Source organism: Tauraco erythrolophus, chromosome Z, assembly GCF_009769465.1.
Source record: "Tauraco erythrolophus isolate bTauEry1 chromosome Z, bTauEry1.pri, whole genome shotgun sequence".
Lineage (NCBI taxonomy): Eukaryota > Metazoa > Chordata > Aves > Musophagiformes > Musophagidae > Tauraco > Tauraco erythrolophus.
Window position 1 is genome coordinate 66,375,981 of NC_141496.1, and position 13,942 is coordinate 66,389,922.

Sequence of the window (13,942 nt, forward strand, 5' to 3'; positions counted from 1 at the left end):
GAATTGTACTTTAGCATTATCCAATTTGAAAAGCTGCACTAAGACTAGATGGAGATTTTATCTTAAATCTTGTATTCCCACATTTGGAATAACAGTCAGTTTTGGATGACTATACCAACAGAAGATGCACAATCATTCAGTGAATCTATGTAATAGCAACGGAAATGAAGAGTACAGCAGGTGCCAAAAGTTGCCAGGAGACCAAGGCAAAAAGGGTTTGCAAACACTGTGAAGACAATGCTATCACAGAAGATCCAGAAGTGACACTTCAAGTCCCACTCCCCCTTAGGTACATCACAGTCACAAAAGCATTGGAGTACGTCTTTCTGCTCTCAATCTAGTGATCCACAATTCAAACATGACTCTAGGGAAAGAGAGGGGAAGAGTTTGAATGTACAGACAACACATTTGGAAGAATAGTTACTCTATATACACATTCACTATGTGGGTGGCTTTCAGCAGTACCCTGCTGACACTAAGTCAGAAGATGTAGTCCCACAGTCTCCATCTAATTAAAGTACTGCTCTCTCAAATGTGGCATTATTTCCTCAACTTCAGTGACAGTGTTTAGCACTCAAAGTGTGAATGAAGCTCCACTGGCAGCCTTCCAAACAATACATACTGGCAAGATTCTGACAAATGCCACTGATATAGCTGAGTGTTGGCTTAATGAGCTCTAATCAAAGCAAATATTGCCTTTTTAAACTATCTTACAGGACATTCATATACAGTTATCCAATTGGAAACTGTCTGTATTGAAATACAACCCCTGGAATGATTGTGCAGTAAATGTGAACAAATCCTCATACAGGATCTTTCCTTGTCATCAAAAGTAAAATGAATAATTCTAAACTCATAATTTTGAAGAAAAACAAACAAACCAACCACAGTTCAGTATAACCTTAGGTTACAAATTCCAACAAGTTTTAAGAATCTCCTCATCTAAAAAAAGTGCCCTTAAATCAGAAATGAGCTATTTTATTGATAAGTAGAGAGGATGGAACAGATTGAAAAAAGATTCAAAGGGTTTTCTGGTAAGAGTTTAAATTGAGGAACTCAGGTCCTTAATTAGAGGGGGAAAACACTAATTAGACTCTTCAGAAACCATTTAGTAATTGAATGGAAGAAAGAAACAGAAAATACTGTAGAGAGGAAAGTAAAGCTGAAGCAGTTGATAATTGGACTTCAATTGAGCTAACAAAGAAACAATTAACTTTTCAGCTCAGAGAAGCGGTCTAAAATTTCCCATATGAAAGGAAAAGAAACTGAGGCAGACAGAATACCAAATCACAAATCTTGACTGTTTACTCCTCCTCTAGACTGTTCTCTGCTATGAGACCCTACTCAAGAAAGAAATTTAATTATAACTCCAAAACCTCACCTGCATCTAAACTATCTGATCAAACATGATGAAATGTGGATGCTGACTTTGGATGTCACTGCATTCAAATACAATCTGGAAACAGAAAGAATTCGAGCTGCAGATCCAAATAGTCTGATATGAAATTATTTGGACTATTCCTGGAAGGAAGAAGTCTCTCACTCTTTCTCATGCTTTGTGAGGAAACGATTTTTATTAACCTTGTCAGATAACCAACCGGCAGCACTTTTCGAACAAGAATGTTTCTGGACTGGAAAAATCTCATCTGTGGAGTAAAAAGACTCTGAATCAGAGCATCTCTAGTCTCAAAACATAGGGAGACAATATTATTAAATATCTCTCAATCATAATCTAGCAGTAACAGCAAGCAAGAACGTCAGCCAAAGAATCTAGAGCTTCCCAAAGACAAATATGGACAGAAAAATTTATTTCTTTCTCTACAATCCAAAGATTGACAGTCCATCTGCATGTTTGACGAGATGCTGCTTCTACTTGAGAAACTGGGTACTACTGTGCTAGCCTGCTTATAGGTGAGAAATGTAATGGCAGTCAACATCATTGACTATATGAATATGTTTTACAACACACAACAAAACAAGTGACAGGTAAGGACAGACACCTTAGCTTTAAAGTTACATACGTTCTTCCCCAAATGCAAACATCTTAAATCCTTAACAACTATCTAGAGTGTTCCCCACTCCAGGAGGGCCACAAAGATGATCCAGGGTCTGGAGCACCTCTGCTACAAGGACAGGTTGCGGGAGCTGGGATTGTTCAGCCTTGAAAAGAGAAGACTTCAGAGGGACCTAATAGCTGCCTTCCAATACCTAAAGGGAACCTACAGGAAGGCTGAGGAGGGACTTTTTACACGAGTGTCCACTGATAGGACAAGGGGAAATGGGTTTAAGTTGAAGGAGAACTGATTTAGATTAGATCTTAGGAAGAAATTCTTCAGTACGAGGGTGGTAAACTTTGGAATAAATTGCCCAGAGAAGTTGTGGATGCCCCTCCCTGGAGGTGTTCAAGGCCAGGTTGGACAGAGCCTTGGGTAGCCTGATCTAGTTGAGAGGCGTCCCTGCCCATGACAGGGAGGTTGGATTAGATGATCTCTAAGGTCCCTTCCAGCCTATGCCATTCTATGATTCTATGATTCCCCACTTGAGGAAGGAGGTGTTAGTACACAGGAAGAGAGTGAGAAAATTGTGCAACACTCTTGCATGTACATTGCCCTAAAGCTCCCAAATTGGAAGAGAAATTCAGATTTTGAGACTGATACCAATCAAATTCATGAAACTGATACCAAGCAGCAAATAGTTTCAACCTAGTTGCAGGTTTTGCATGCAAGACTGCCTGGCTGTTATCTCACCAAGGGAAATTCAGTTGCACTTGCTTTAAACTCATCCAAAGTTGCGCATTGTAATACAAAAAGAATAATCAAAGTCTGACAAGTGCTGAAAGTCCTCCAGATACGGATGTATCATTCCCTTTCTTCTGAGGTCAATGTTTGGAGCTAGATTTTTGTGTGCCTGCAAAAACTCCTAGTACTTTTGAAAAGGAAAGGAGAAGAAGGATGTTAGATAATGGGGCTTACACCCACAATGCAACAAATATCAATTAGTCACTGATGAAAATTAGATTACTTCTTCTGAGATGAATAATTCCTTTTTAGCGTCCACGAGTGCAACGCTGATGTAACCATGTCAAAGAAAACACTGGCCACCACTTCAAGCAGCTTTCAAACTGGCTAGAGGTTGCAGAAGGAATTTTGTATGGAAATAAAACAGGGTGATAGGAAGATCTCTAAGCAGTGGGATTCGGAACAGCTAAGACCTCAAAGCTGCACAAAAATTTTCAGCAGAACAATCTTCAGGTAATCTCTGTAAAAAAGCAGGTCTTCTACAATGAATTAGACTTTTAGGGAGGCCTGGAAAAATTAGAACCAGAAATAACAGTCACAAATGCGAGTACTGAACAGGAGGCTCTCCTGAATTCTTACAGACTGTAGACAAAAATACTGATGCCAATTTATTTTCTGCTATACTAGAGCATTAGTCTTTCCTGAAATCCTGGGGGGCAAAAATCCTGAAAAATAATAGGGATTAGATCTGCCTGAAGTGTTCATATATACTTCTTTGTCAACACTGAAATATTCATCAGTTACGTTACAGTTTTGCACATCAAAGCATAAATTCTTTTGACAGTATGTTTCAAGTCCTTTATTGAGAACCATGATCTGGAATGCTTAGAGTTTTTTGATAGCTATTCAAGTGACCAGCAAAGGAGGACTCAACTGAGCAGACAAAAACTGATATTACCTATTTACCTCAGGGAATGGAAAATTTTCTATCAATTCCCTTGAAGGCTGTTACACTGGAAATGCATTTCTGCCACACTAGGTGAAAGGGGTCCCTGGAGGCAGATTACAGAAGAAACGAGAATTCTGAGGCATTGTAAAATATCCACAAGGCTGTGAGTTGGCTCAGAGTGATTCTACAATCACCACAGTGTTTCTATAGTGCCTGTGGATTCTTAGCTGGTACTGAGACTGCAGGTGAGGAAACCTGGGACTGCTACAGGCAACCAAATCCATGGAAATTTGGACCCACAGGAGGAGTTCTTCCCAGCCTGCTAGAGCCAAATTCAGTAGTCTCTAATACCAGAGGACTCCTCTCATCCCAGGTGGAGAGATGGGAGCCTGCTGTGGTTCTGCTCCTCCAAGATCAAGCAGGAGAAAGGGAGAGCATGTATTCCCAATAGGCATGCGCACACATACATAGCCACCCATACAAGTGAGCAGAGAGCAGCACCTTTACCAGTGCCCACATCAACATAGAGCACCTGGCTAACATGAGCAGAACAGACGATCGATCCTGATTGTGCCCTCCAGCTGACTGGATCTGAGGTTCACTAGTCAAAGACTCCTGCTTTCCTGATTCACAAGTATGCTCAACAACCACTGACCCCTCAAAAATCAGCGTGGATTTTAAGTCCATCTGATATCCAGGCCTGGACCTTAGGGCTTTTAACCATTCACCAGCTCAGGCTTCGCATCATTCCAGGTGCTGGCCCTCTACCTGTCAGCTTAAAGTTGGCTAGCAGTTCACATGCACACACAGAAAATACAGGTCTTGCCACCAAGTGGCAGCCAGTTGCACTGGTCCCTCAGTCCCATGGTCTCTGTCTCCAGTAGCTGACACACAGACCTCTTCTTCTACTTGCTTCCTAGTCTTACCTGAAGTTGCTAATGGCTCACACAGATTCAGAATAGGTTGTGCATTCACACAGAAACCAGATTCAATAAGAATATAGGGCAGGGCAGGCTGTGGTGATCAAGCACTGGACTTGATCAGACCATTTTATGCACCTTTTAAGCACCTTTTACCAGTATTTTTCTCACTTTTTCCACCTCATTCCTTCTCTTTTCCCTCCTATGGCCCTTCCACTGAACATTCCATAAGAAGCTTCTTATTTTTTAATTATTTAAAAAAAAAAAAAAAAACAAGTCCAAAATTCTCTCCATTCTCCAATTCCTGTAAGTCCTGGACCCTTTTAGGCAATAATGCCCTTAGTGTATATAAAGTGATTTCTGCTGAGTCATCTTGTTGAGTTTCACACCACGAACAATCTACTCCTCTTCCTTTCATGGTCTCAGGAGCAGCCAGTTCAGCATGCTCCACTCCTCTCTAGTTAGGTTCCTTTGCTTCCTCCACCTGTCACTGTTCCTTCAACGACTGTCAGGTCCTTGTGTTTAATTTAGTTAGTCTTTAATCAGATACCATAACAGCAATCATGCTCTATAAACAGTCCATTTTGAGAATAGTTGCTTGCTAGTGTACAGAACAGTGCAGATGGTGAAGAAAGTAACCAGTCACCATGACCATGGGCACACCACCGCAATTACCGAGGTTGACAAATACACAGCCATCAATATAGTTGCCTAAAAGGGATCACAAAAGCAGACAGACAGCATAACATGCTTTTCTCAGTAACAAAGTATTTTATACTGTAGTAACAGCGTCTCCCACTAATTTTATTTCTTCTCTTTTAATTTTTCTTACAGTGTTTATATTGTTCAATAATGGCGCAGGAGGAGGGATTTAATGCCTAAATAAATAACTCATGCTAGAGTTGTGGAAGGGACATGGTGCTAGATTTTGTTTCCTGTTGACTGTGAAGAGCTTGTCCTGTTCCTGATGGTGGCAGAACACAGGGATCAAATATCTTTTGGAGTTCTGCTTTGATGAGGAAGTAGGTCACTAAACTGATGATAAAGACAGAAACTGCACAATGATATCTCCTAGTTTATTTCCTCCAGAGAGCTATCTGCCCTGGAAGTCTGCTGCTCATGTGAAGTTCTTGCTGCTGATGGAAACTGCTTGTTCCACATGCAAAGAGATTATCCCTTGAGAGTTATTTCACTTGAGAATACAAGAAGCAGCAGCCAGACTTGCAGCCTTTCTCCCTTCTTTAAGAAGGATTCTGCCCTACTGCCAGAGCTTGCAAGAGGAACGTGCAGGCCTTCCTAGAAGCGGTGATACGCAAAGGTTTAAATTTAACACCTCAAACTGCACCAGCTCAGATAAGCTCAGAAAAGGCCTTGAAGAGGTCTGCCCTCCTGCTCTGGTCAATTATATGGGCTAAAAGCGGAGAGACCAAGCTTGATTACTATGCACACTACTGAAGTAAAACAGTTTCTTTCTAAAAAAAGTTGGCAGACAGACATGCACAAATGAAGACAAAGTAATTCACTGTAGAGATGCACGTACCTCAGGAAATAAAAAAAACAACCAAACAAAAAAATCAAACACAAAAGAGACACAGCTGTAAGTCCAGAAATCAGAGAAAGGCAGTCCTCTGTACTACCTACTTCACCATGAGCCAGCTACAACAAGTGGCTGCTGCCCTGTTGTAGGGTGAGAATATTCACTCCCTACAGCTTTGGACTCTTATCACATGAATGGAGTTTGAAGACAAATATGTCTTTATTTAGAACCTTTCTGGAACACGTGTCTGTCACAGTGTGGAGAGAAAACAGCATTTGAAAGAAATCAAGCTGTAAGGTGCCCTGGCATAAAAACAATGACAGTGCTGGACTGAAAGCAGACAGTATTTGTAGATGGAAACACTGTTCTTGAGCAGCAGGCACAAACTTCCAGCATAAGAAATACAGTATCATCTATATAGCAGTAGCAGTAATAATAATTTAAATGTAGTGTTTCAAGCAAAGCTGTAAAGAAATAAAGTATACTTGAATCTCTCTTCAAATGAAACAAGAAATAAACGTACCTCTCTTACTAAATATACACGGCAAGGCTCTAAGGAAGATGTATTGTGTTCTGTGTGAGAGGAAGAGAGTGAAATGTCTGTGGCCACCAGATTTGAAGTTCAAGATTTTGTCTGTATTTGATGAGTTCACTATTGTAGTCATAACTAAAAATTATATTAGGAAATCCGAGGTTGTCACACATGGGCTTGAAAACACTTTTAAACAGTAGTAGTTAAGCCAATGATGAGTTTCTGTTTTTTTTGAAACGTCACGTTAATTATGTTTATTAAGGTGTGGTTACACCTAGCATAGCAATGCACAGTACAGTATATAGCTACTACATGAAACGTACACCTGCATTACAAATATGCACCACCAAGTAAGTGGCAAATGCAACTCAATAATCAGACAGAAATGGCTACATCACCAAGCATATATTTTCAGAGAAAGTAGATATTGATAGATATTTATTAAGAAAAACAGGAGTAGTTGTATGTGGTGGAAGAAAAGGAGTGTGACTGACTGCCACGTATTTGTGATTTTATTAATTGCCTGCATCATTGTTTCTGTAAACAACCTCCCCCAAGTCACAGCAGCTGTTTGAGCCATTGAATCCTGGCTCTCTGCTTGTGACTAGGCTATAAATCCAGTTATATAAATTGAGCAAGGCAAGGCAAAGTATGAAACAGGAATCTGAAGAAGAATGTGTGCCTGGCATGGCATCTTTTCTTTAGCTATGTCATTGATGAAATAAAGATATTACCACTTCCTCTAAATTCTATTTCATTCATATTCTTATTCTAATATAACACACTAAGGCCCTGAAAGCAGAAAGGTATCAATGCTTATTTTTAACAAAACTTACAATAAATGTAAAATAAAAAGTCTGTATTTTCAAAAAGAAACATTTACTGTTTTGACAAGCAAGTATTAATAACTGTACTTGGTTTCATTATCAGCTAAATAATAATAATCCCTTCAATCTAAAAGTGAAATGCATTCAGTTTTTGCTTAACAATCTGAGAAAAAAGAAGAATCAATATGAGGAGAGAAGTCAAAAAGACATGAAGAGTCAAAAAATGCTTGCAAGGACAAAATGAATATATAAGCAGAATTAGTTACATCTAGTAGGAGAAAAAAAAAGATGTACATAGAAGTTATATCAAACCATAGTAACAACATCAACAGAGGTCCAGGGACACAGCTGTCAATAAATCAAGTAAGAATAATATAGAGTGAAATGAGATTTGCCCAGCTCTTATAAACGACTTACTTAATGAACAATACCATCAATCGGAATACACTTTTTGTAATATCCATCTTAGGAGGAAAAGAAATAAATAAAAAAATGTCAGCAAAACAAATCAATCTGAAGTCTTTTGCAGAGAGGCAATATCAGCGTAAGTATTTACTACTGGCTAGATGAGCTAGAGTTCAAGAGCCAAAACCCAGGTAACACTAGGATTAGGGACTTAGAATACAGGCTACCTGAGCACGCTAGAAGAATTACTAGTATTATGAATTCTACTTATCCACTGGACAGGTCAATCTTACACTTCATGACATGCGAAAGTTTCTCAAAGAGCACAAAAATTCCTGTTCTTCAGAACTGTTTTTGAGAAAAGATAGAATGAAATATTTTGGAATACACTTTAGGAAATGCTTGTACTGGCAAAGACGCCGAATGATCAAAACTCTTGGCTCCTGTAGCTTCTATGGTTCCTCAAGTCAGTAACAAAATAGGGCTTGACAACAAAATTAGGGTCAGTGTATGAGTCACACTGCAGCCGATTACATACATAAACAGCATATAATTTCTTCATAATTTTTCTGACAGGGCTATTTTTAAATTATTATAACAACTACCTTCTGAGTAACAATGCACTAAAAAAATACGTTTGTACATTTAAAAAAAGAGAAAGAAAGGGGACTTATTTTCCTTACTTCAACATATCTGAAACCATTACATGAACGAGAAAATGTTACCGATGTTCAGAAAAATTTCGAAAAACAAAATGCTAGAACACTCTTAAAATAGCAAAGGGGAAGTCCAGATATAACACCAGAAAGATAATGTTTCTTTAAAACATCTGGCTTGGCTCCTGAGGGTTGTACACACTGTATCAGTTGGGCCAAAAGCACTTCTTTGACTGTGCCCACTCCCCCATAGCTTTGATCCCCCCTTCTTTTCAAGTCCCTGCAAAAGCATGTAAGAACCAACTGCCTTTAAAGGCTACTCTGCAGCTATTTAAAACCATTACAAGCTCAGTAGGAAGGGTTAGGGGGATGGAAGGCAGGTGCTGGAACACAGGTACCCAAAACACTCGAAGATTTTTGATCATAGTAGGTAACTGTGCCTTCTCCTTTGAAAGACTGCAGCAACTTGCACAGAATCTTTCAAAACTGGAGGAAAGGAAGAGGATTTTAATAAGAAAAGGGAAATACATTCTTATTCTACTGAGCTGATGTCTGAGTGGTATCTCAGATAAACTGGTAAATGTATGCAAAGACACACGTAAATGTTTCACTAACCAGATGATCCCAGAGTTGTTTAGGCTGCTTTCATTCTAACTGAGGTGACCTCAAACTATTTTCCAAAGGAGTATTTTGGTTTGAAGCAGCAGTGCCTTTCTGAAAATAAACTTAAAGCCCGCTCCACTTAACCAGGCACAATGCTAGTTTGCAGAGGAGTCTCAGTCGAGTGCATCGACAAGTTTTTCTTTAGAAGGAAGTAACGAAGAAGCTCCCCTGGAGGTACGCACCAAACGTGCTCTAACCCTCACATCTTCATTACAGTCTGAATGGATGAATAATCCTTTGGACTGTTCTGACACAAAAATAGACCTGCTTTGAGCAAAGACTGGACTAGAAGACTTCCAGAGATACCTTTTAGAGAGAAAATACCAAAACTGCACACAGTGTCAATGCAAGCACCATGGCACTAACTGATTTGATCTGCTCCTGTTGTTTCAAATTATATGCTAATGTAAACATAGATTTCCACGTCCAATAATTCTTACTTACCAGCTACACATTCTAATTTAATACAACACAAATTACCCTGGGTACTAAAGAAGTTTCCTGTGGCATTATAGATCTCTCTGCAGATTTCTTCTGGTGAAGGTAGATTAACCTGTGTGATGCTCATTGCTGTCAAAGCTAGACTGCTGTAGAATTCAAGTTAGCTTCTTTCAAGTTAGCTTAGATATCTGCACACCATACTAATAAATGCAGTTAATATGCTGCCTGTGTTATACAGGTTGAAGACCTAAAAAATCACAATGATACGTACAACCTTAAAAAAACACTGTCAATTATGAAGTGGTAGAAATTAGCTTCCAATATATCTGCATATTCATTAGCCACTCAGTATACAACCTCTCATCTTTAGCTATGTGACGATTTTAAAATACACTCAGTACTGTAATCATGATTCTATTGCCACAGTTGGAAGATGTGTTTCTTTAGTCCATCTCAAAAATGATTGGGGAAAAAAGCAAAGAGAGAAAATGCAAAAGAACTGAGAAAATTGAAGAGTTATTCAAAAGACTAATACAGAAAAAGGTGAACTGAGATTATCTGTGCAAGTGAAAAAAAAAAAAAATCACAAACCCTTACACAACACAGTCGATTCAACTTTCCCAGAATCATAATGAAGTGAGGTTTCTATGTCTGGCAACTAAATATTTCCATGTAAATCTTACGTCTTAAGAAAATTAAATTTATAAGATGTTTTCTCTTTCCTCCCATTCATTCAAAATACTTTGTCAACCTTTTCCAGATTCACATAACCAGAAGCAGAAGTCTTGCTAATTAGCAATTTTTTAAAAGCTTCCTCAACAACAACAACAACAACAAAGAAGATCATTCCACAACAGTATCCCAGTCATATGTCGACATGTGAGAAAGTAGGCACACTGCAGGTATTTGTGTGAGGAATAGTGAAAAATGAAGTCTTTAGGATGAGAATATGCAAGCAAGCTGATAAATCTTGGAAACTATTGTTTCCTTAGTTCTACTGCTCACGGAATAATTTCTTTACTGAGATCATTGCTGCTGCAACAGAAATAAATGTTTACATCTTAATGAGCCAGAAAAATCCAGTGAATCCTACCACATCTGTTCCATGCCTTCTTTCCAGCAGAAGTCGGAAGATATTAGCTGTAATCTTGTTATCTTGGACACCTTGACCAAGGCCACGGTTGTCATCCTGCATAAGTCGACGATCCATGATCACTTCCAACTGACCTGGAAGAGCAATACAGGGATTACACTGGTAACAGGAATATGTGTAAACACAAGAAAAATATCCTGAAACGTAACTTATAAAGAATTGTAATCTTTCCCTTGCGTATGAAACAGTTAATAGCAGATCAATATTGTTAGGACTGATTATGAAAATTGTTAATACCTTTGGGTTTTGGCTGTTTACAACCTTCCAAAAATTCTTCACAAGCCTTTTAACAGAAGTTCCTGCAAATTTCTAACATAAGACTCTAAATGAAGTTTAGCATGAAAAGTTATTATTGTTAACTATTATTTGTAACAAAGATAGTCGGCACATCAAGCATCAAACAGGAGAATCACCCCAGGTAGTGGTACCTGCATGGAGAGACCTTCTGTAGAGGAACTGTCTTCACCTTACACTCCATAAAAAAATAAGCCTCCCAAACATATTTTTTCCTTTTTTTTTGGTGTTTGTTTTATATTTGGAAGCAGAAGGAAAAACAGGTAGGTAATATGAATATATATATATACAGAATTACTCCTTCTTGTAAGGGTATTTTCACTTGTGGGAGTTGGAAAAAGAACTTTGCACCAGATGAACATTGCATACGAAGTTCTGAGTTTATACTGAACTGTAGTGTTGCCATTCAGAATAGCTCTTTAAGCATAATGTTAAATCATAAACAGCCTGATGGAAGATGAAGGTAATATCTTTTCAAGTTGATATTTCCAGAGGGAAACCAGTTCAGGGCATGTAATTAAGGCTGTTATGGTTTTTGCACACTTCAAATAATCTTCAAATAAGTGTACATGCTTCCTAAATAGAACTGGAAAGACTGAAGGATTTGTTTCCTAAACAAGAAAAACACAACTTAAGCTACTAGAAAAGGCTGCTTAGTAAGGCAGTGTCTTTTATACTTCTTCATTGTTCCACAAATACTTACCCAATTTTTCTAAATACTTGTTCTTCCCTTCCCTCAAGTAAAAACTTTTTGTGTATCCAGGACAGAAGTCAGCTGGCAATGAGTAAGAAACAAACTATCATTTTGAATAAGGTATAAGGCTAGGATTGTGCGTCAAATTGATGGCCCCTGTGGCTTGCGGTACGAATATGGGCTGACAGACGTGTATGAAAAGTCTCTGAAAAAAGCTAGAACCAGAGTAAAACCACAGGATAAACCTATGATGAACAAAAATCTAGACCCAAAACAATCTAACCGCATTTCCAACATTCTTTAAGAAGCTAAGATAATGAAGGCTGACAAAATGAAGATTAAGGCCTTTGTGAACAGCAAATACAAACGAAATGATCCGTGCTGCTAAAGTCAGAGATAAAAACAATTTCAAAAGGGGGTCAAAGATTAAAAAAGATTGTTTCGGAAATCTATGACTTAAAAATAGTATAAGTGTATTGCATGAGGTTTCAGGACACAGGTGATCCCTGCTACCCCATTAATTATCCATCAGAATGCAGGAAAGTCCACCTCTAAATCACTGTGGTGCATCCCATCTATCTGGAGGTCTTCCATGGGGCACAAAGGATAATACACCAAGTAGTAAATTAGAGCAGAACTGGATGGAACTTACAAAGTGGAGGATGTTCAGCATCTAACATTAAAAAATGATATGCATCCAATCCCACAAATGGGAAGAGAGATGGAAAGTAGAAATAAAGTTGTGGCACAGGTACTTTACAGCTTTTGATCAAGTCTCTTAGAAGCCGATGTTGAAGTCTGATGACAATACAGTGACAAATCCTATTCCATACAGCTGAGATCACCTGACAGCATGAGAGTTAATTAACTGCTCCATAGTAAGGAACTCGCCTCTAATCCAACAAGGAGAAGTGAGAAATAATCAGCTGTTCATATAAATCTCAGATGGTCAGTTACGCCTTGAGACACACAGTCTCAGACACACAGCTACTGAAGGTGCTTGGCTAAACTGTCCTGAAGGGCCGTCGAAAGAAGTGTCATGAAGCATATGACTTTCAGCAGCCACATAATTTTCAGCTTCATTTTTGTTCTCTTTTAAGGAGTTCAACATGCCCTCAGGACAAAATTAGTAAACAGCTGTTACATGGAATATTACCTAATGATAACAAGTCAGGTGAATACATTCTCCTCCTTTTTTTTTTTTTTCTTAGTGGGCACAGAGTATCTCTCTTAACCTTAAGTAACATAGTAAGAGTTTGCCAAAGAGTGACATAGTTAAGAAATTAATGCCATGACCAGCTACTGGATACATCTTTCGCTCTTTTATTCAACTGGAGTATGGGAAACGCCTCTAACGTCCTCTGACTCGGTTGAAACCAATGCTTACAGAAAGCCAGTTTCTCCCTGATACTTAACTGCAATATGTCAAACAGCTCTAGTCTTAACTTCTCTAACTTGAAGACAGAAAGTGGGAGGCTCTGTGGAGTCAGATGTTGCATTATTCTGTGATGCAGAGACTAGGATTGTTAAAGAACAAATACAGACACTATTACAAGGTAACAGTGCCTCTGCACACTAACTTAGTCTCCAATATCTACATAATGAGTGCCTACAAACGTCTGGTGGTGTCAAGTTCATTCACAATATCAGGCCACAGGGAATTTGGTTTCTAGCAATGGAAGGCATGAAAAAAGTGGTCTGGGTTTTACATCAGGTGCTCTTGGAACAAAAAGCTGATGTTTTCCAGTATGGCTTTATTAAAGCATTAATCTATAGGCCAATGATCAGTCTTTGCCCTAAAATGAATTAGGTGTGCTAATACTGACATCAATCTAGTACAGTAGTCACCTTTTGTCAGAGCAGACATTAATAGGACGTTTTTCTGAAAAGAAACTGGGAAGCAGGTTTCAGTATAGTTTCTGACGGACTTTTTTTCTTCTAAGTATTCATTCTGCTGTTTTTCAAAACAGTGTAAATTTAAACTCACAATATATCACAGCAAGGAATTATATATCTTAAATTATGAATCATATATATCTTATTTTGCTCACTACTTTCTAGCTTTATTTGAATGTTTCCTCATTCTGGTAGCAGTATAGACTTAACAGCTGACCTCCATTTCCATCCCTCCAG

The 13,942-nt window shown here is 38.6% G+C and overlaps 1 protein-coding gene across 4 annotated transcripts in view; it reads right to left on the reverse strand.

Moving 5' to 3' along the window:
- Window positions 1-13,942, reverse strand: part of MAN2A1 (mannosidase alpha class 2A member 1) — a 120,564-nt gene that overhangs the window by 11,753 nt on the left and 94,869 nt on the right. For all 4 annotated transcript variants that reach the window (XM_086628758.1, XM_086628759.1, XM_086628760.1 and 1 more), the window contains one exon: window positions 10,762-10,895. In XM_086628758.1, coding sequence (XP_086484884.1) covers window positions 10,762-10,895 — 134 coding nt within the window. The remainder of the gene's footprint in view (window positions 1-10,761; window positions 10,896-13,942) is intronic.